Genomic DNA, 19589 nt, shown 5'->3' with positions numbered 1-19589 from the left:
CGTTTCTCTGTTTATGAGGCACTGTCTCCTCCACCTATAATACTCCTCTCCGCGCACCGCGCCGTGGTATAATACCTCTCCCGTTCGGCCTCTCGAATTCGATCGATTGGCGGCCTTGAATCCCCGCGTCCTGCGCGAGTCTGCAAGGAACCGGCGTACATCCCCCGACATGGCAACCACCAAGGCGTCCTCCGACAAGGCCTCCCAAGCTCACAACAGTCTTCAGCGAGGGAAGGCTTGCTTGCGATGTCGGTGAGCAGTGCAATGGTCCTGTTGTCGTGCCCGAGCTGACTTTCGCGCGCCAGGAAACGGAAAATGGTGCGTTCGCCACACGACTCCTCGATCACCCTCACTAACTGCTCTCATTCAGCGCTGCGACGGCATCAAGCCTGCTTGTCAGCAATGCGTTCGCGCCAAGAAAGCAGACTGCTGCGAATACGATGATGGAAAGGGGAAGACGCGTACTCAGCTCCTCCGAGAGAACATCGCTCGTTTGGAGGCAAGAATACGAGAGCTTGAAGATCCCGACTCTGTTCCCGCGCATCCCCCATCCATTCAACTGCAGCAACGCAAGACATCTGGTTCATCCCCGTCCTCCTTGGGCTCGCCACTGGGAACGCCCATTTCCGCGACACATTCGCCATTCCCGTCCGGTGAGTTCGCCACCTTGTCGAGTCGTGCCACCATCCTGAACCCTCCCCGTTCCAGAGTCGTCAAGTCCCCCCAAGACCGGCTCATGGACGAGCTTGCCCGTGCGTCTTCATTCCCCCCTCCCATTCTGACAACGCGCTGACGGTGTATTTCAAGACCGTCGGGTCCCCAGATCCTGCCTTCGACATATTTTTCGACGACCACGCGGCTTTCGAAGTGTCGGGAGAACTCGCTCAGGCTTTGTACGTTCATAACCTCGGTCAGCTGGACTTTGAAACCTGTCTGACCTGCATATTAGGCTCGATATCTTCACCCCACATCGGCATCAATGTGGCCTTGAGCTCGATATTGGCCGCCTCCGCGAAAGCCTAACAGCGCCAATCGACGAGCGCCGACATGAAGTCCTGTATAACGCCATCTTTTTGTGGGCCTGCTTCGTGTCGCGCCCGGATCCTTTGTGCCAGAACGAGGAGCACTACTTGAACCTCGCTCTCGACGCGCTCCCCCTCGCTACTCAGGACGAGCGCTACGTCGTGGACGTCATCCAAGCATCTTGCCTACTCGCCACTTACTTCATGTGCAACGGGCGCATCGTCGAGAGCACGTATCATGCCGGCGCTGCTGCTGCCATGGCCATGCAGTACGGCTTGCACACAGGCGTCTTCAGTCCAATGCACGAGTGGTTCTCGCAGAGCTACGCCGGTATGGGCCTTCACCTTCCCAAGGACATATCGAAGGAGGGCGAGCGGATCCTTACCTTCTGGCAAGTCTACAATCTCGATCATTGTTGGTCCATCGTTTTCCGTCGCCCGTCGTTATTACCGGATGGACCTGACCCGACGACTACTATTCACTGCCCTTGGCCTCAAGACGTCTCCGAATACGAGATGGTGCGTGGTGACTGCATGTCGAAATTTTTTTGACGGCTAACAATTTCTCTAGGGGCATGCCAATATCTCCACCGGCTTTCAGACGGTGCAGACCTTCCTCCAGAACAGCTCAACGGGAGGATTCTCTGTCCAAGCGCTCCGTGCCAAAGCTTCCGCTATGTTCCACCGCGCCGATCAAATCTCGCGTAGTTGGGATCCCAGTACGTCGTTCTGCTTTATTCCCTGGGATCACGACTAATGTTTCTGCCACAGGGATGAAACCGACGCAAGCATTGCAGAACGACGTCCAGGTGTTGGAGCTCGTCATCGTCCAATACGTGGAGGCGCTCATACCCGTCTCACAACTCGACGCGGCGCTTCCCGAGGACCGGCTCGTTCTGCTGTGCGCGCACACGCTTGCTCATGCCTCCATGATTCAGCTCTTCCGCCGTTTCGCGGTGGACGACGGGCTCTCGTACGAGAAGTGTCTTCGTGCAGCTAGGGCCTGTATCAACATCATTGGCCACCTCAGCGACGCGGACTACGAATTTTTGGATCCCATCATGGGGGTAAGTCCTTGCACGTTGCTATCCTAGCTTCTACTGATGCCGGCCCGACAGCCATGCTGGGCGACCGCCGCGGACATATTTATTCAGCAGCTCGATGACTTCGAGAGCGCCTGGCCTCCGGTCAGTACGGCCGATGTCAGGGGCGATATCGGCACACTCCTGTATGCTGTGAGCCGTCTCAGCACGAAGTTCACGATGCTTGGTGAGTCATACCGACTTCTCCATCAAGCGCCACCTGCTGACGGTGCGAATCCAACCCCCAAAGTCACTGCCTCGTCCAAGATCCAGAAGCGTCTGGCGCAGGCCGGCACGACTCTATGAAAAGCGTACGAATGCATTGACAGCTGCAGCGCGCTCCTCCCCGCGAGCTGCCCACGCGACTACCTCACTCTACTCTTCGTTCGGACTTGACACTGACCCCCTTCGGACATTATCCCTATCTATTGACCGCGTTCACGGATGATTATCCACGCTAGTCACGACCGTCGACGCTACACGCTCTTTACGACCCTTCGCGGACACTCACTGGACTTTATCAATCGCACTTTTTGCCTTCGGACACTTGATACGTGCCGAGCTCGGACTATACCACTCTCGGACTATACCAACCTGGACATTGGACTCTAACATCGGACTGCATTCGGACAACTCTCATCTACGGACGAACTCTAATTATGCAGACAAGGGACCTTGTACAATATTCTGTATTTAAGCATTAAATGTATACGCCTACCTACTTACGTTCGCTTCACGGGCTCCATTTATTTACTCACGCACCGCGCTAGACGCTCCGCACATTGACCCTGCCCTACGGCAATGAACTTCACTAGCTATCTTGCTCTCGGACGCTCTCGCCTACTTACTACCGACTCGGACATTCCCACAACTCCGACAAGCACGAAATATAATTCTCTATCGCCTTCATCATCGGGTGAGACGCAGAAGTGTCGAATACGAGGAGATCCGTTGATTACGATTGACGCGGCCATATGAATGAGACGGGCATAGAGGAGCGCTCGCCAGGTCCGGAACATACCTTTGCAATTTCTGCTGGACGATCCACGGCCGTTTGCGGGCCAGAAGATGTCCAGCGGGGGCCCGCCGGTCCGACCAGCACCCTCCTATGTCAAGAAACGACGCGGCAAACAGCCCGTGTCGATGATTCTGTGAGGTATTGTTTCCGAAAGGAGGTAACGTCAAGTTGAACCGCCCGCGCACGGGTTCCACGCCTCGCACGAACTGCGCAGCAGTTCGCTCGCTAAGGCTGCAGGCACCAGGACGGCCGTCTTCTCATGCATTACTTTCGTCATTAGATCGATACAAGGGCGGAACTCGCGTGGTGAAGCCGAGGCTTGGCGTACGCAAAGGGAACACCCATTTTAGGAAGGTTTTTGGCCTCTGAGGCGATGATGTTTGGACATTGTCGGCGGCAGTACATCCACCTGCGTAAAGAGCCCATCCATGACGAAGCATGGAAATGATGTTAATTGTGAGAGTTCCGAGGCGATGATGTTACAAGTAGAGTATACAGTAAAGCAACGAGTGGTGGGGATGTATGTGGCAATAAATACTGGAGCCCTTCAAACGTATCTGGTCGGTCCTTCCGGCTTGTTCTGCTGCTGCTGAGCTGGAGCTTCTCGCTGAATACGCTGCTCAGCCAGATGCTGCAAATATTCGTCAGTTTGCAGAGATTACTGGAACAGAAGCAAGATGAATACCTGCTTCCACGACTGCAGCTGCGTCGTAAGACTCTCGAGTGCGCTCTCCGTCATCTCAGCAGCCTGTCAAATGTGAGCTGATGTCTAAAGTTGTTGAAGAGCAATCGACTTACCGACTCTCGGGCTTGCTGCTGCGCCTGGCGGAATTTGGCCTCGTCCCAAGGCGGATGGTAGCCCGGCCATTGCTGCTGATTAGGCTGAGTGGAGCCCGCAGGTGGTGAATATTGAGGCGCGGGAACGGATGCATCAGAGGGTGGGAGCTGCTGCTGAGCAGGCGCAGGGTTATCCGACTTTGCCTGAGCACCGGGGCGATGGCAATGGCCATGATGCCACCCGCCTTCACGGTGCCAGCCCTGCGGACCATTAGGGGATCCTGGGCCCGCATTGTCGTAGACTCCGGCAGCGACCCGCTCGGCGTGCTTCCTCGACCACCAGGTAGCGGCTCCAGCGCCGAGAGCGAACCATATCAATTTCGACATGTCGTGGGTGAGTGTGTGTGGTAGAGGGAGGTTTCTGAGTTAGAGGGTTGCGTTGAATATGCTGTAAATCGATGCCCCAGCGAGCAGTTTCTTATACCGATGAGCTGGTTGACGCGTAGAGTCGGCAGGGCGCTTGTGCCGGAGAGAACACGCAGTGCGGAGGACGCCCATGGGAGCAGCGCCGGTCCGACTCCCCTCTGGTAGGTGGCGCCGACACCGCCGCCATGACGCGCAGAGGCGGCACGGAATCAAACATGCCGAACAACGGAAAGCCGGCTGAATTCTGCAGATTCCAGAGTGCGTCGAAGGGGGCGTCGTTGAAGCCGGTGTCTCATCTGAAGCAACGATGAAGACGGAAGACGCGTATGACGGTGGCACAGGCTACATAGCCCTCTGTGTCTGGAACATTTGCCATTGGCTATGGACGCTGTTGAGTGTTCCCGGTGAACGCGGTTCGGCGGCAACTCGGCGGGGTTCAATTGTTCGGCAATCACCGTGATCTTGTGACCTTTCAAAATATCCCTTTTTGGTAGCATATGTACAACTTGGCCTCGACGACTTTGATGCAACGACCGATTTCCCCCTCTCATGGCGTCTATCTCCAGAGAGCAACATAGAAGGCTGCATGATACTACAGCTTTTGATGCTTCCATATAGGTCTAAGACGTAGCGACCGCGATTCGCTAATATAGCAGTCGAACAATGGACAGGACATTGTCTGTTGGCCAGTGCTCTCACAATGGCAATGTGCCCCCAAAGGTATTTTAGGTAGCAAAGTAGGCTCTGCGATGCCTCATGTTGCATACGCATGCTCTGATGATGTCGATCGCCCGTCGGGTACGCAACTCACTTGATACTCATATTATAGGCTACCCTAGAGCTGTGTTTCCCTGGCGCGAGACACGCAGTACGCAGTACTGCATCTGAAGGTGAGATATAGCCTTTATTGAGCCTGCTGAAATTTGAGATGATGTTTCCATTTGCAGCAAGCGACGTTTGTTCTCGCACTGTAGCACGGCGAACAAGTCATATCCTTCAGCAGTAACTGCAATTGCCGGTATCTCTGGGAGATGACCCATCTGTCTTTTGCTCAAGTAAGCTTACTGCGGTCTTCAGAGACGCTCGCTGTATCCAGAGGACCCCGCGAGGCCCTTGAGAGAAGCGACTTTTGGCGCGCTTGGTCAGAATTGGTAAGCAGGTCCCCTCGTGCCTATCTACCTGCGACATTGAATCGAATCGACGGCCATATTCTGCAGGGTACTGCGGGTCTCTCGCGCCATTTGATGTCTTACAAAGGCATTAGTGAGCAGGAAAGATGAACCATAAAGAGGTGAAGGTGTGGAGGATCTTCAGCATCGCATCCATACTCGTCGACGCGATTGAACGTTCTACCGCCTAACATGCCTCGTATTGCTACTGTTTTCGGCGCCACTGGCACTCAAGGTGAGCTTTCATCGTTCTCCGTGTAACACGCAGCCAACTAAACGCTCGTCAGGCTCTGCCGTTGTCGACCACTTGCTCAAGGATGGCACATTCGTTCCGCGAGCCGTCACACGCGACCCGAATTCCGCGGCGTCTCGCGCGCTTGCTGCACGCGGCGCAGAGGTCGTCGCAGCGGACCTTGGCGACAAGGAGTCGGTCAAAAAGGCGCTTAAGGGCGCTGAGGTCGCGTTCGGTGTAGGTATTTCGGCAGCGCGTCGTAATTTGCACGAGGCTAATGGCTTCGCAGGTCACCGTGCCATTCACGTCGCTCCCCGAGATCACTCAGGGAAGGAACATGATTGACGCTGCCAAGGAGGAGGGCATCAAGTACTTTGTGTTTAGCTCTCTTGCCAGCGTGGCCGAGATATCCAAGGGCAAATACACGCGGGCTGCTCACTTCGAAGGCATGATTCTGCCCGCATATGACAATTCGAGGTCGCTAATTGACCTTCCAGACAAGGTCGTCATCTCCAAGTACCTCCAGGAGTCCGGCCTCCCAAACTCACGCGTCATCGTGGGCTACTTCCTCGAGAACTTTATCAAGCTGTACGTCTTGACCTCGTCCATCCCCCAGCTTTCATACGGAGTTTCTGTGCAGGTGGGGCATCAAAAAGACCGCAGAGGGATTTGCTATCAACATGCCTTTCGACCTCGAAAGTCGCTTTGGCTACAGCTGGGTCGGCCACGATCTTGGTCCAGTCGTCACTGGGCTTTTCAAGATATACCCCGAGAAGCTAGCCGAGATCAACAATATCGACTTCGATGTTGACCACGACAGAGCGAGCTTGAAAGAGATGATCAACGAGATTAGCAAAGGTACGCAGGGGACGAAGGATTCGGAGAATGTGTTGTTGAGCCATGTCTTTTACAGAGCTCGGCAAGCCCATTGCCATCGAAGCTGCATCTCTGAATGGGTTCGCCCCATTGGAAGACATGGTGCGTACATGTGACTGTGCTTCTCGATGATCCTTGCCTCACGTTCTCAATCGTAGCGCGGGTTTGGCGCCGAATTCGACTTGGTTGGCGGTCGCCCAATTCCCGATCCCAAGCTGGAGGCGCTCGGCATCAAGCAGGAGGGGACCATCCAGGGCTTCGTGCGCGAGGTTTTGAAGCCCATCTTGGACAAGCAGTAGCTGTATAAATATCCATGTAGTCGGAACTTGTGTAAGCACAATAATTTGGACTTCTAAATCCTCAGAAGGGACTAGCACATCCGCGCGACAGACTGTATTGACGTCGACAAGGCGGACCATTGCCTACTAGATCGACCTCGGGTCACGGTGTACATATGCAGTTGGACCAACGCGACCTCCTCAGACCCTTTGCTTCCTGAATTTTGTCCACCACTGCCTCGTCGAAGGACGAATTGTTGGCGAAGTTCAACCGTGAGAATGCGCGCCACGCGATCACCATTTGACTTCCGCCCCTTGTCCGCATCCATTGTCTTAGACGTACGCGGTCATACAGCGCGTCCGCGCACAATATCCTAGTCGCGTCGCGGAAGCTACTTCATGTTGTTCTGAGGTGCTCTTGATTTCCTGAATTCCCCTGTCCTTTCTTCTACATAGACCGGCATCCATCATGTCCCCTCTTTCCCGAGGTATGTGCGTGTGCAGCATACACTGCTTCAGCTGACGTCCCAGTGGGAAGGTCTCTCGCTGTGGCGGCCACGAAATCTGCCTCTGATCGTCATCCCCCTGCTCCTCCTCGCATCCTATTACTACACGCCGTTCCAGTATGATATCTGGGACGCCAACCCTATGTCCCCACTGAATGCAGAAGACGTCGCGTCAATGCATATGCAGTCGCATGCTGCTGCACACACCGTCCCGGCGCAAGCGCATGTCCCTCCTCCACCACCACCTCCACCACCACCGCCACCGCCACCGAAACACGACCCTCCACCACAGTCGCCGTGGTGTGCTGGCGAAGAATGCTCCTCCGGCCGATGGGTGCCAAACACCGAGAAGCTCAAGACGCTCAAGGATGTGCACAGAGTGTATCCCAATAAGTGGATGCCGCCGTGGCCTGGATGCCCTGTTCCCTGGGATGCGAACGGCAATCCGATAGAAGACGAAGTGGAGAAGGAGCGACTTGAGGGGGAGCGCCTCGCGCGCTTGCTGAACTACCATTGGGAGCCAAGTCGGGGAAAGTTGATTGACTACGACCCTGTGGCCTTCGTCGTGCGATTGCTGAAGAGTCCGGGAGGGTTGATCATGGTTGGAGGTGCGTAGTTGCGCACAAATACTGTGATCTCTATCGACTCTTATTGCCAGATTCCCTCTCGCGCCAATTCTTCCACTCCATGTACTACACCTTCCGCCAATATGACATCGTCTTCGAGTCCAATCCAGGGCACCTGCGATTGGCTGGCACGCCCAACACGGAACAGTTCGTCCTACGCCCTAGCCATCCATTCACCAAGGAGCTGCAGAAGATGGCTGGCGTACCCGACTCGCGCATGTCAAGACCATTCTTCACATTGCTTGAGGACCATATGACTCTTGGTGAGCAGGACATTCGTGCCATCACGGAGGCGCCATCGACATACAAGTGGATCAACAACTTCCGCCGGGTGGAGGGCTGGGAGGACCACATCAAGTACATGGCGACGCCCGTCAAGGGCGAGGAGGAGAGCGTGAATCAGGACACCATCATCATCCTCAACGCTGGTGCGCATGTAAGTCATCCGTCTCACTCCTGATGACTATGCTGACGATGCCCAGTGGTCTCGCCATGAGCTTCCGATGATACCTCACTCGAAGGATTTGGGTGATCAGCGCTTAGTCGAGCGAGCCTACTCGCGCATGATCGACCTCAACGCTGCAAGACTCTCGCCCATCGCTCGCACCAAGATCTTCTACCGCACCACCTCCCCAGGACACCCGTCCTGCCACAACCAGGACGAACCCTACACATCCCTGGAAGCTGCGCACGCTGGCGAACGTAACCTCGTCGACCGGCTCATCGCTCTCGCCGACGACCCGCGTATCACGACGCCCGAAATGCGCCAGGAGATGCTCTCACAAAGAGTACGTTGGGACTGGGACCTGTTCGTGCCGCACAACAAGTTGTGGAAGAAGCGCATCGCGGAGTTGCAGCAGCAACGCGCGGCGCAGCAGCGGAAGGCGGACGCGCAGGAGGAGCTGGACAGGCGACAGAAGGAGGAGCAGGAGCGGCAGAGGCACCACCACAAGCAGCACTCGGGACGACCGAAGACGGATTCCGAGCCGCATTGGGTAGAGGTGGAGGAGGTGAATGCGCAATGGTACTACCTCGACATTTGGGACATGTCGCTGCAGCGGCCTGACGCGCATCTGAAGCCAGGGAAGGATTGCTTGCACTGTAAGCCGACTTCGTACTGGATGGTATCCGACGACTGACGTACTTGCCAGATTGCTTGCCGTCTGTCTTCAATGAGTGGATTCATCTGTTCAATCATGAGCTGTATCTCATCGAGAACGGCAAACCTCCCACAGCGTAGATCATAGGGAGTTGGGAGAGCCTCATCTGACGCTTTTGTCTACCTTACTAGCTATTGGGTTCTGTCTACCATTTGACTGACACTATCTATTCCCAAGTACTCACTATCTTCTCACTCAGCCTTCGCATCTTATCGCATCTTAGGGACTGTTTGACCAAGCTGTTAGTGTACTCTGCCTAGGTATACTTGTATACGACCTGCGCGCGACGTTGACAATTAATTGTGGTAAAAGGACGCAGAAAGACCCACAAAAATGAGCCGGTATGGGGGTTCCCCTAACGTTGATCAGGGGTCCTGCCCGCCATCAGGCCATGCCACGTGTGGGCTGTCAGAGATTTCTCCTTCTCATCGACGGCGACAGCGGCTGCAGTCCGCCCCTCTCGTCGCCACTCGCGTCGTCCGCGTCGTCTCAGACACCCCCGCCGGCACCGCCGCTGGAGCCCGCGGCCACGCCCGAGTTGCGCGCACCTAGGATCACCGTCTTTTGCAGCGCAAAGGAGCAGGACAGCCATCTATTAGCCGGCTCTAGCTGATGCTCTGGCGGAGGAGCTCCCGGACCGACAAGCATACTCCTCAGCACTCGCGAGACAGCGAGCGTGATCAGGGCGCACACGCCGGGGGCCATCTATCTCTCCCCTCGCAGCGGCTGCCATTTGCGCGGTTGGACCTCCAGCAATCCGAGCTACACAGTACATCAGCCGAGCCACAGGCCGAGGGCGACCTGATGTCGAAGCTCATTGGGAGACGCATCGTAGATCCCTCGCAGCTAGGAGAGCTTGCGGAACCTCCGCGGAAGAAATCGATATCGTACGTGCTCCGCGCGCTCGTTGCCACCCGACACTCACCCGCATCGTAGCTCGCCGACGAAGAGACGTGCAAGCACCACATCGCTTAAGAGCAAGGCTGCTTCGTCCTCTTCTCTACCCCCATTGCCCTCGCGGCCGCTACCCCCACCACCCGCGACGGCACCGACCGCGCACTACGACCCATACACGCCGAACAATGACCTCTACTTGCACAATTCCTTGCACTCGTTCTCCTTCGGCGCGCCCGCGACCAAGCCCGCACCCTCCACTTCCTTAGCACCGGACGAGCTCGAAACTGATAGCCATGAACCGCTCGACCTTACGCCCCGTCCGTCCCTAGTTCCATCGAGCTCGCGTTCACCCTTGTACCGCGCCTCTCGAGAGCAGGCGCCCTGGGATTATCCCGACGACGACGACGCAACCACCCCTGCCGCCGATGATCCTCAAAGTCATGATTCTCGAAGCCACCACGCACACGCCAGCTCGGACGTCGCCTCCGTCCGCACCTTCGGCTACTCCTCCCGTAACGCTTCCGCGACCTCACTTTCCGCGAGCGCCAGTGCAAGCGCGAGTAGTAGCAGCGTCAAGGCCTACAGCACCGGCGTTACCGACTACGAGAGCGATCACCCGCGCAGCCACCACGCCTTTTCTTCGGGCGAGGTTGAGTTCAGCAGCGATGATGATTTTGACGATGGCGATATAGAGATCTTCGATCGCGTGTCTGGCGTGTCGGACGAGGAGCGACGTCGGCGGGCGGAACAGGACTGGGACATGGCGGTCTTTGGCTCGCGGGACGGCCTACCGCAGGATCCCAGCACAGGTCGTCGCGGGAGTCTGCCTATGGCCATACCTGGAGCTGCGGAAAGCCCGCCTCGACCATCCGTCTCGACAGTTTCTGGCGACGAGATCATGTCTTCGCGACGCCCTAGCCGCAGCTTGGACGACGAGCTGGGCATGCTGTCCCTCAACCGTCCACCGAATGCCCTATCCTCGACCGCACCCGTCACAGAACTCGACTGGAAAGCCATCGGTGGCAGGCAAGACGACAACGCCCCTCAAGCCGGCCCGTCGACTCATCCGCACGCCGAAGCCCAGCGCCCTTCCATTGACCTTGACTTCGACCTCGGCGGCTGGTCGAGCTACGGCAAGGGTATCACCACCCTTGACTTCGACGATGTGGTGAAGGGCGACTCGTTGGCGGCGCCCAAACCTCGTTTCTGGACTGCGCCTGGTGGGGGCGGCCGGCGGCCCAGCACGGCGACCACGGCCAGCGCGCTAGGCTCGGACTCATTCACAAAGGCCGTCCGCGGTTGGGGTGGCGAGCGCGACGCGGAGCAACGGCGGGTGTGGTCCTTCCGAAAGGACCGCGCGGATGATGGCGGCCTGGAGGGCGCGCGGGACAGTATATCCAGCGATCGGACTGTTCGCACTGACCATCGACGGCCGCGCACGCCGCTGACGAAGGAGAAAGAAAAGGATAAGGACAAGAAGGTGTGGCGAGGGATGCCTGTGGGTGCGGAGGAGATATGGACGAACGAGATGCTTGGGTGCTTCAAGGTGTCTCGCAACGTTGCTCCTCGTGCGTGCTACATGATCATCGTCCGCCGCAAAATTACTGACCTCCTTTCTAGGACGCGATACCACGAAGAATGATACCCACTTTGTCGCCGTTCGCCATTTCCGCACCGAGTATGCGCGCTACAAGCGTCCAGCAAACGGACCCCCCGTCAACATTCACAAGCATTCTCGCGCAGTCGCCTTCTCCATCAACCGCAAATACAAGAAGAAGACGCCTGCCCATGATGCCGCTGCATTCCATCCGACAGCGTCTGCCCATTCCTCTCGCTCCGTCGTGGAAAGCATCGCTCGTACTACACCTAGCGGTGCAGTTTCGGTACACGCTACGGCGAAGATCATGCTTGCACCCCGCCATGTACAGACTATGTATACCAGCACACGCACGACGAGGCAGCTCGATGCTCACGGCTTACTCGACGACTCGAAGCCGCCGGTACCTTCTTTGTCGAGGGAGAAGAGCCGCACGCACGACCGCTCGAAAGAAGCCAAGCGACACAGCACACCTGCTAGGCCTACGCAGAAGGCGAAGGTACATCCCAAGGCCCCTGGCAGCAGCGGTGGGCCTTCTAAGCCCTCGTCACCTCCAGCGAGCATTTCCACCGCGGATATCTCGCGCCCTACGTTGATCACGAATCCTCGGTCTAGCTCTCGAGGAGCCCGCGATCGCCGCCGGCCTCCTCGCAGCTCTCTGGACAGCGATGAGGATATGCCGATACGCACGCCTCACGCGGAGGCCTTCTCGACGATGGACACCACGCAGATCGACATGCTTCGCCCGCACCTGAGCGAGTCGAAGATCTTCGCTCGCCTGCGTCGTGGTCGCTCTATCACGCCGGGCGGCCTGGGCAACTACAGCGTTCCGTATACGCCTCACTGGATGCAGCTCGATCAGCGCGACAGCAAGGGCCCGACGGACCAAATCAGCAAGTCCTTCAAGACGATTGGGCTATTGCCTGAGACACCTCGAGAGCGGAAGGCAGCGAAGGCCCGCAAGGGCTCGCGCGCGCAAGGCGCCGACGTCGACATCTTCGAGTTCGTCCCTGCAGACTCACTATTCATGCTCCTCCCGCTCTGGCCGAGCCAGACGGACTTCGTCTCCGAGGGCGACTCCCCGCGCGACGTCGAGATCCCTAACGACAAGCGGCTCTACTTGCTCGTCTACTACGTCGCCTGGCACGAGGGTGACCCGCCGCCGGGTGACAGCAAGAAGGCGCGCGGCTCCGGTGAGGCGCGGCGAGACCGGGACGACAAGAGCGTCCTGCTCTCCTCCTTCCGCATCACCGGCCGGCTCGTCTTCCACGACGAGCTGCAGGGCTCGGGCCTGCGCGTGCCCGACGAGGGCCTGACGGTGTTCGGTCCACTGGAAGAGGCGCTGCGCACGATGCCGCAGGCGAGCAAGTCGCGGCACGACCCAAGCATGACGGACGAGTTTGTGATCGGGCAGTGCTCGAGCCGCGATGCGGGGGTCGAGTTCTACCCGGAGGGCTTCGTGCGGTTCGATCTCTGCACGGTGCGCTCGGAGCCTGTGCCCGTGGCGATCCCGGAGGACTGGGAGCGCAAGCCGGACGAAATTACGCTGACCCCTGTGGGGCGGACGGTTATGGAGATGGCGTGGCTGGGATGCATTGCGCTCACCAGTTTTGGATCGCCTCATGAGTAGAAGTGGACGACGTTTACAAGCGTACGTGAAAGAGATGCCGGAGTGGCGGCAGTACCCAAGGAAACGACGATTTACGATCTATCTAACAACATATTCCCATCTTCCGTTCTGAAATGCATTCTTCAATTACCCCATGTATCCCTATCCCTATCTGACCGGTGCACTTTTCCTCTTTTCCCCTGCTCCATCTTTTTCCACCTTTCCGATTCTCTTCCTCTTCCTCTTCCCATCCCCTTCACCTCATCATCCCCTTTCCTGTCTTCTCACCTTGTCCGCTCTTCCTGCCCCCACACCTTGACTGTTTCTTTGTATGATTACTCGGGTCTGTGAGGTTGGGCGACGTGGAAATGTAGCTATATGCATTTGGTCGAGTATGGGGGTGGGAGAGTAAAGTAGAGGACGAGGTCCACCACAATGATTATGCCCGGAATACAACAAATTGTTTCAAATAAACGAGCAGGGGAGATCCCCGACAGCCCACACGTGGCTCGCTCGGGCTGATGGCGGGCAATGGAGGCAATTTACGAGACAACCGTGGGAACAGCACTTTGCCTCCTTCCGCCGCGGATGCGCATGACGCCCACGCAGGTCTCTGCATCGACCTCCCATGCTCCCCGACTCAGCTGCGCTTGCGCTGTTGACTATGTTTACCTGCTTTCGAAGGAGACAAAGTCCAGAAATACGATGATTCACCTTGTTCAACGCATTCCGAGCGACACGGGGAACGACGCATGCCCAAAGCCGCTTTACGGCCTCTGACTGTCGTGAGCCTTCGACGGATCCTCCCTGCGTTGCTGGTTGCTCTGGGCATGGCATGGGTGTCAACCTCACCAACGCAACCAGCCCATATGGTCGTACAAGCTACTGTTGGTCACAATCTCCTCCGGGCTCTCCATGCCTGTCGTATATCCGCATCCCTCGAGCCCGCCATCAGAAGATACGGCGCATCGCACTTTCTTGGGCTTTCCCTACGGTCACCTCCACCCTCGATTTTGCCACAAACTCGGGGTCAGAGGTCCTAGTCGCTTCCGCCACCGACAACGGCGGGTTACCATCGTATCCACGTCCTCCTGGGGCTGATTCCCGCGCTCGTAAGGGTACTACTCGCGACGCTATGATGTTCCAACGGCGGTCGGGCAGAGTCACGAACGCGGCCACGTGAGTGTGACGGTTCGAGTAGCTGATGCTCCCGCTGCCCTGAGTCCTGAAAGACTGCCTAATTCGCCGGTGTTCAGGGCGGGCGCTCTCAGGAACCGCTCCCGGGAGGGCAGATTACGGTTTTTAGGTCGGGGCCGATCGTGGCGGCGGCTCCAGCAAGACTGCGCGACAGCTGCCTCCTATGTCTCATAAGAGACCTCCCGCCCGAGTATAATATGACAGGCGCGCTATCGCCCGACCGCCTTCCCGCCCTCCTTGTCCCCGCCCGCCCACTCGTCCGCGTCGCACATCTGCTATTCTTCTCGCCCTGCTATTCTTCCCTCGCTCGCTTTCCTACTAGACACAGCCGGCGGCGCACTCTAGCGTGCGATTCGTCTTATTCGCTCTTACGCGATGCGCTTTTCTTCGGGAGTCGCAGCGCCTTTGCTATCCTTTTTGCTATGTTCGGCTTCGGTATCGGCTCGCATGACCGTCCGGTCGCTTTTCTCTAGAGAGACGGACCACCATGTCGCGGCGCAGCACGCGCCCATCGACACCGGGAACGCCACCACGTTCGAGTTGGAGAAGCGGGACGGCACGAAATATGTGTTTATGCACCACGTACGTTGCCTTCGTGTAGATTTTCCAACTTGCTGACTCGTCGTTGCAGATCGTAGGAAGTAAGTCATCTATCCGTCCCTCTTGGCGCACAAACGCTTATCTGCCCTAATCCTCAACCAGACACGTACGTCGCCTGTCCTCATCCTCGCCGACACAGACTGACCTGCCCGCAGCTACTCGTACACCCAGGGTGACTGGCAGACCGACTTTGCCAACATCCAAGCCACTGGCGTGTGCGTGCCTATCGCCTCGTTCCCCTAGCTCCCTGCTGACATCCTCTCTGCGCAGCGACGCCGTCGCCCTCAACCTCGGCAGTGACTCCTGGCAGCCCGGCCAGATCGCCTCTGCCTACGCGGCTGCACAGGCCGTCGGCAGCATCAAGCTCTTCTTCTCCTTCGACTACTCCTCCTTCGCCTGCTCCGTCGACCAGACCGTCTCCCTCGTCAACCAGTATGCGAACCACCCGAACCAGTTCAAGTACAACAACAAGGTGTTCATCAGCAGCTTCCTGGGCGGGTGTCGTAAGTGGCGGGTTCATGATCCGCGTGCGTTGCGAGGTGGCTGACGGGCGCGACGTGTTTGCAGTGGGCAACTCCGGGTGGCAGTCGATCAAGACGCAGACGAACGGTTATCTTATGCCGTTCATCGAAGGCTTGGAGGGTAGTTTCAATCAGTGGCCCGTTTTGGATTCGTGGTTCTGGTGCGTAGAATCACTGCGATGACATTGTACATGCACTCATACATTGTGCCAGCTGGGGATGTTCGTGGCCACAGGGCGACTATGACAAAAACGTGAGTCCTTCGTGGTTCATGCGCATACATCCGCTAACCTGTCACAGACGAGTGACGATGATTATTGTACGTTGATCTCGATGTCCATTCACCTATCTTGTTGCTCAAAGCATGTAGACTATAGTCAGCTCGGCTCTACTCCTGGCCGCTACGCTGCCGGTGTCAGCCCATGGTTCTAGTGAGTCGCTGCTCTTCCCTGCGCCCACTCCAATTGACTCCGTCAATAGCACGCACTACAGTTACAAGAACCAGTACTATCGTGGCGATGGTGAGCTGACTTCCCAATGTATCCTCATCGCCTTTTCAACCCTTCGCAGACTGGCTGCTCAACAACCGCTGGGACCAGTTGATGGCTATGCGCAGCCGTATGAACTTCATCGAGATCCAGACCTGGAATGATTGGGGCGAGTCTCACTAGTATGTGCTGCCATAATCAAGGACTCGTACGCAGTAAAGCTGACCGTATTCTACAGCATGGGCCCCATTCGCACCACGGACCAGCCGGCCGGCACGAACTGGGTCAACGGCTACCCGCACACGGCGTGGATGGACATGAACTTGTACTACATCCAGGCGTTCAAATCGGGTGCTTATCCTGCGGTCACTGTGAGTAGCAGAACGCCGCCCGAGGCGATCGTATTGACGAGTTCGCAGAGCGACGTCATCTACTTCTGGGCGAGGCCGCACCCCGCTGGTGCCACCGCGTCTTCTGACAGTCTTGGGAGACCCACGGGCTACGACTGGGCTACCGTATGTCTTTCTTTCCCTCACTCCCCCGTCTTGCTGACAATCTCCCAGGACGCCATGTGGGCCGTCGTTTTCTCCACCGGGCAGGCCACCGTCACCATTCGCTGCGGCAGCTCGTCGAACACGACGACCGTCGGCGCGGGCATCACGAAGCTACTGACGCCGCTCTCTCCCGGGCAGATGACGGTGACGATGGTCCGCAATTCGCAGACGATCATCAATTATACGCCGACGGACTATACGTATGTGACGAATCCGGCGACGTGTGAGTATCTTTCTGGTTTCGAGAGAGAAAAACGAGTTACGGTGAAGGGAATGTGAGGCTGACGGGCGATGCAGATAACTACAACGCTTGGGTCGGGTCTGCTCGAGCTGTGGTGACCACGCCGACCAGCTCCTCGTCTTCGTCTGGTTCGACGACACCAACCTCTACTTCGTCTTCGGCGTCGTCAACCTCGACGGCGACTGGCTTCACGTCTGTTGGGTGTATCAACGAGCCGAGTGGTGGGCGTGCGCTCACTGGCGCGTCTTACAACCTCAACAACATGACGATCGAGTACTGCAATACTCTGTGCTCAGGCTTCAAGTACGCGGGTACGGAGTATGGGAGTGAATGTGAGTTGGGCTGGCGCCCTCTTTTGACGAGGAGCTGACAGCTTGTAGGTTACTGCGGCAACTCGCTTGCCAATGGCGCGACTACGACTACTGTCGCCGCCTCGCAGTGCTCTTCCACCTGCGCGGGTAACTCTGCGGAGAAGTGTGGTGCGGCGTACAAGTTGAGCTTGTACTACCAGGCGAACATCCCGACGACGACCTCGAGCCCTGCCGCTCCATCGACCGTGACGAGCTCGGCGACCTCCTCCGCCACGTCTTCCTCTGCTGCGCCGACGGGCACTGGCTTCGCGCTGGTTGGCTGCATCAACGAGCCCAGTGGCGGCCGGGCGCTAACGAGCGCGTCGTACAATCTCGGAAATATGACGACGGAGTATTGTCAGTCGCTGTGTAGGGGATATAAGTATGCTGGGACGGAGTATGGGAGCGAGTGTGAGTACTGGCCTATTGTGGATATAGTGCATTGACTGAAGCAACATCCAGGTTACTGCGGCAACGCGCTCTCCAACGGCGCGACGACCAGCACGGTCGACTCGTCCCAATGCTCTTCGGCGTGTGCAGGCAACTCGGCGGAGAAGTGTGGCGCGGCGTACAAGTTGATGCTCTACTACCAGGCCAATCCGCCGGCGTCGACCAGCGCGGCGCCTACCTCGTCAGCGGCATCCAGCACGGCCACAACCTCCCGGTCTACCACAGTATCCTCGACGACGTCGAGTTCTGCGCCGACTTCGACTGCGCGTGGCTTCGCGGCCGTTGGCTGTGTGGCGGAGGCCAGCAGTGGGCGCGCGTTGACGTCGGCGTCATATCAGACGAGTAATATGACGGTTGAGTATTGTCAGACGCTCTGTTCGGGGTACCACTATGCGGGTGTGGAGTATGGGAATGAATGTGCGTATCTCCTTCTCAACAACTTTAGGCTTCACCTGACTGTAGTCCAGGCTACTGCGGCAATGCCCTATCCAACGGTGCTACTGGCAACGTACTCGACCCCAGCGTCTGCTCCGTCAATTGCGCGGGCAATGCGGCGGAGAAGTGCGGAGCGGCGTATCGTTTGAACCTCTACTACCAGGCCAACATTGGTTCCGGGACGACTTCGAGTGTGCCTGCCACGTCCACCACGCCCACGACCACCAGTAGTTCAACTACGCCGAGTTCGACTACGAAGACGTGGAAGACGGTCGGCTGCGTGGCGGAGGCGAGCGGGGCGCGCGCGTTGACGGGCTCGTCGTACACGCAGTCGAATATGACGCCGGCGGTGTGTCAGGCGTTGTGTGATCAGGGGAGCTTTACGATTTCGGGGACGGAGTATGGGTGAGTGGATTTCTTTACTTGCGATGCGTTCCTTGTGCCGTTGTTGTTGTTGTGGTGGTGGTGGTGGTGGGGGCGGATCCGGGCTTCCAGAATCAGACAAGCTGACCATCACTTGCAGGAACCAATGCTATTGTGGCAACGCGTTTTCAAATGGCGCGACTGGCGCAGTCGTGGCTGCTAGCCAGTGCTCGTCTAAGTGTGCTGGTGACAGCACGCAGACATGTGGTGGTCCGTACCGCTTGAGCGTTACGCAGAAGTCGTAATCCCTTCTCCTGTTTCCGACCTTCTTCGCCATCCCGACTAGACCTACGCATCCCTACACTCCTTCCACTTGCGTAGCCACCATTCCTCTTGCCGGGTTTCCGCCGTTCCTTCCACCTCTTTCGCCACCTTGGCCTGTCTGCCATCCCCATGTCTCGACCGTCTTCGCTTTCCCCTTCATGCAGTCGATACCCAGAACACAGCACAACACAACAAACTATACCGCCGCTCGTTTCCAGGTTCTAGACCTTGTACTTATATCGCGCACCGGCCTTCTGTTCGTCGTGTTCTTGTTTTCGTTTTTCGTCTTTATTCGTTTTTGCTTTCGTGGCGAGTGACAGACTCGTTACGCGGCGCGCTCCAGGCGCGTTGCCGTGGCGAGTTGCAAACTGCCTTCAGCGTTGGGTGGGCTCCGGCGCTTGTACAGTATATGTAGATATACCAGTGTGGCGTGAGGGAGAGGGCTTCTTGTGTACAAGTACGGCTGCGGACATCACTGATGGACCTGCCCCATTTGGGGATATCGCCGTGGTGGGTGTTGCGCGAGCTCGGAAAGTTACAGCTCCTTCACAGAACGGTAGAGCGCGGCGAGAAACCCCCAACTGCGAAGTCTCGTGTGAGGCGGGTCAGAGTGGCCCGAGGCATTGGAGGTACCGTATGTTAGGCCACCTAGGGACCCTTCGCACGTTTCATGACGAGTTGGTGGAGGGGCCCACAAAACGGGTATGTAGACGGGGGTTTTCGATGGCGCTCTACCGTTCTGTGAGGTTTTCAAGGTCGTCCGAGCTCGCGCAACACCCACCACGGCGATA

General features: G+C 57.5%; 7 protein-coding genes across 7 annotated transcripts; 6 read left to right on the top strand and 1 right to left on the bottom strand.

Moving 5' to 3' along the window:
- Positions 1–169: 169 nt before the first annotated feature.
- Positions 170–2410, top strand: SCHCODRAFT_02511242 (uncharacterized protein; the record flags this gene model as incomplete). Its single annotated transcript, XM_050343249.1, has 10 exons — positions 170–252; positions 306–318; positions 371–653; positions 709–752; positions 808–893; positions 950–1541; positions 1594–1741; positions 1794–2089; positions 2141–2291; positions 2355–2410. The coding sequence occupies 10 exons, from the start codon at positions 170–172 to the stop codon at positions 2408–2410; spliced, it is 1752 nt and encodes a 583-aa protein (XP_050198780.1).
- Positions 2411–3491: 1081 nt separating this feature from the next.
- On the bottom strand, positions 3492–4721 carry SCHCODRAFT_02549062 (uncharacterized protein). Its single transcript, XM_003029244.2, has 3 exons — positions 3921–4721; positions 3808–3870; positions 3492–3753 (listed from the first exon to the last, which is right to left on the bottom strand). The coding sequence occupies exons 1-3, from the start codon at positions 4284–4286 to the stop codon at positions 3670–3672; spliced, it is 513 nt and encodes a 170-aa protein (XP_003029290.1). The 5' UTR covers positions 4287–4721; the 3' UTR covers positions 3492–3669.
- Positions 4722–5541: 820 nt separating this feature from the next.
- On the top strand, positions 5542–6989 carry SCHCODRAFT_02634005 (NAD(P)-binding protein). Its single transcript, XM_050345795.1, has 7 exons — positions 5542–5729; positions 5782–5963; positions 6016–6172; positions 6224–6314; positions 6367–6584; positions 6640–6704; positions 6761–6989. The coding sequence occupies exons 1-7, from the start codon at positions 5687–5689 to the stop codon at positions 6899–6901; spliced, it is 897 nt and encodes a 298-aa protein (XP_050198779.1). The 5' UTR covers positions 5542–5686; the 3' UTR covers positions 6902–6989.
- Positions 6990–8373: 1384 nt separating this feature from the next.
- SCHCODRAFT_02510424 (uncharacterized protein) lies at positions 8374–9252 on the top strand (the record flags this gene model as incomplete). Its single annotated transcript, XM_003029646.2, has 3 exons — positions 8374–8448; positions 8495–9113; positions 9164–9252. 3 exons carry the CDS (start codon positions 8374–8376, stop codon positions 9250–9252), a joined length of 783 nt encoding a protein of 260 aa, XP_003029692.1.
- A 336-nt stretch (positions 9253–9588) lies between these two features.
- On the top strand, positions 9589–13735 carry SCHCODRAFT_02585394 (uncharacterized protein). Its single transcript, XM_003029645.3, has 3 exons — positions 9589–10059; positions 10109–11637; positions 11690–13735. The coding sequence occupies exons 1-3, from the start codon at positions 9785–9787 to the stop codon at positions 13294–13296; spliced, it is 3411 nt and encodes a 1136-aa protein (XP_003029691.1). The 5' UTR covers positions 9589–9784; the 3' UTR covers positions 13297–13735.
- Positions 13736–14002: 267 nt separating this feature from the next.
- On the top strand, positions 14003–14747 carry SCHCODRAFT_02363554 (uncharacterized protein). Its single transcript, XM_050342480.1, has 2 exons — positions 14003–14454; positions 14532–14747. The coding sequence occupies exons 1-2, from the start codon at positions 14111–14113 to the stop codon at positions 14644–14646; spliced, it is 459 nt and encodes a 152-aa protein (XP_050198778.1). The 5' UTR covers positions 14003–14110; the 3' UTR covers positions 14647–14747.
- A 172-nt stretch (positions 14748–14919) lies between these two features.
- Positions 14920–18779, top strand: SCHCODRAFT_02511288 (uncharacterized protein; the record flags this gene model as incomplete). Its single annotated transcript, XM_050343250.1, has 18 exons — positions 14920–15054; positions 15104–15117; positions 15228–15287; positions 15343–15575; positions 15640–15754; positions 15807–15846; positions 15894–15912; positions 15964–16024; positions 16074–16114; positions 16164–16263; positions 16320–16452; positions 16501–16596; positions 16645–16858; positions 16933–17208; positions 17257–17637; positions 17689–18097; positions 18139–18516; positions 18635–18779. 18 exons carry the CDS (start codon positions 14920–14922, stop codon positions 18777–18779), a joined length of 2850 nt encoding a protein of 949 aa, XP_050198777.1.
- Positions 18780–19589: the final 810 nt, after the last annotated feature.

Source organism: Schizophyllum commune (assembly GCF_000143185.2).
Source record: "Schizophyllum commune H4-8 unplaced genomic scaffold SCHCOscaffold_9, whole genome shotgun sequence".
In the NCBI taxonomy this organism is placed as follows: Eukaryota; Fungi; Basidiomycota; class Agaricomycetes; order Agaricales; family Schizophyllaceae; genus Schizophyllum; species Schizophyllum commune.
Note: the sequence above shows the minus strand (reverse complement) of the source record. Positions and strands in the feature narration are given on the sequence as shown.

Bases quoted from the DNA above. Each gene is read 5' to 3' on its own strand.
- SCHCODRAFT_02549062 (XM_003029244.2), bottom strand. From the start codon at position 4,286: ATGTCGAAATTGATATGGTTCGCTCTCGGCGCTGGAGCCGCTACCTGG. The intron at 3,871-3,920 runs GTAAGTCGATTG...CACATTTGACAG, and splicing joins AGCAGCAAGCCCGAGAGTCG to GCTGCTGAGATGACGGAGAG. The intron at 3,754-3,807 runs GTATTCATCTTG...GAATATTTGCAG, and splicing joins AGCTGCAGTCGTGGAAGCAG to CATCTGGCTGAGCAGCGTAT.
- SCHCODRAFT_02634005 (XM_050345795.1), top strand. From the start codon at position 5,687: ATGCCTCGTATTGCTACTGTTTTCGGCGCCACTGGCACTCAAG. The intron at 6,585-6,639 runs GTACGCAGGGGA...TGTCTTTTACAG, and splicing joins GATCAACGAGATTAGCAAAG to AGCTCGGCAAGCCCATTGCC. The intron at 6,705-6,760 runs GTGCGTACATGT...TCTCAATCGTAG, and splicing joins TCGCCCCATTGGAAGACATG to CGCGGGTTTGGCGCCGAATT.
- SCHCODRAFT_02585394 (XM_003029645.3), top strand. From the start codon at position 9,785: ATGCTCTGGCGGAGGAGCTCCCGGACCGACAAGCATACTCCTCAGCAC. The intron at 10,060-10,108 runs GTACGTGCTCCG...CCCGCATCGTAG, and splicing joins CCGCGGAAGAAATCGATATC to CTCGCCGACGAAGAGACGTG. The intron at 11,638-11,689 runs GTGCGTGCTACA...CCTCCTTTCTAG, and splicing joins GTCTCGCAACGTTGCTCCTC to GACGCGATACCACGAAGAAT.
- SCHCODRAFT_02363554 (XM_050342480.1), top strand. From the start codon at position 14,111: ATGGGTGTCAACCTCACCAACGCAACCAGCCCATATGGTCGTACAAGC. The intron at 14,455-14,531 runs GTGAGTGTGACG...GCCGGTGTTCAG, and splicing joins AGAGTCACGAACGCGGCCAC to GGCGGGCGCTCTCAGGAACC.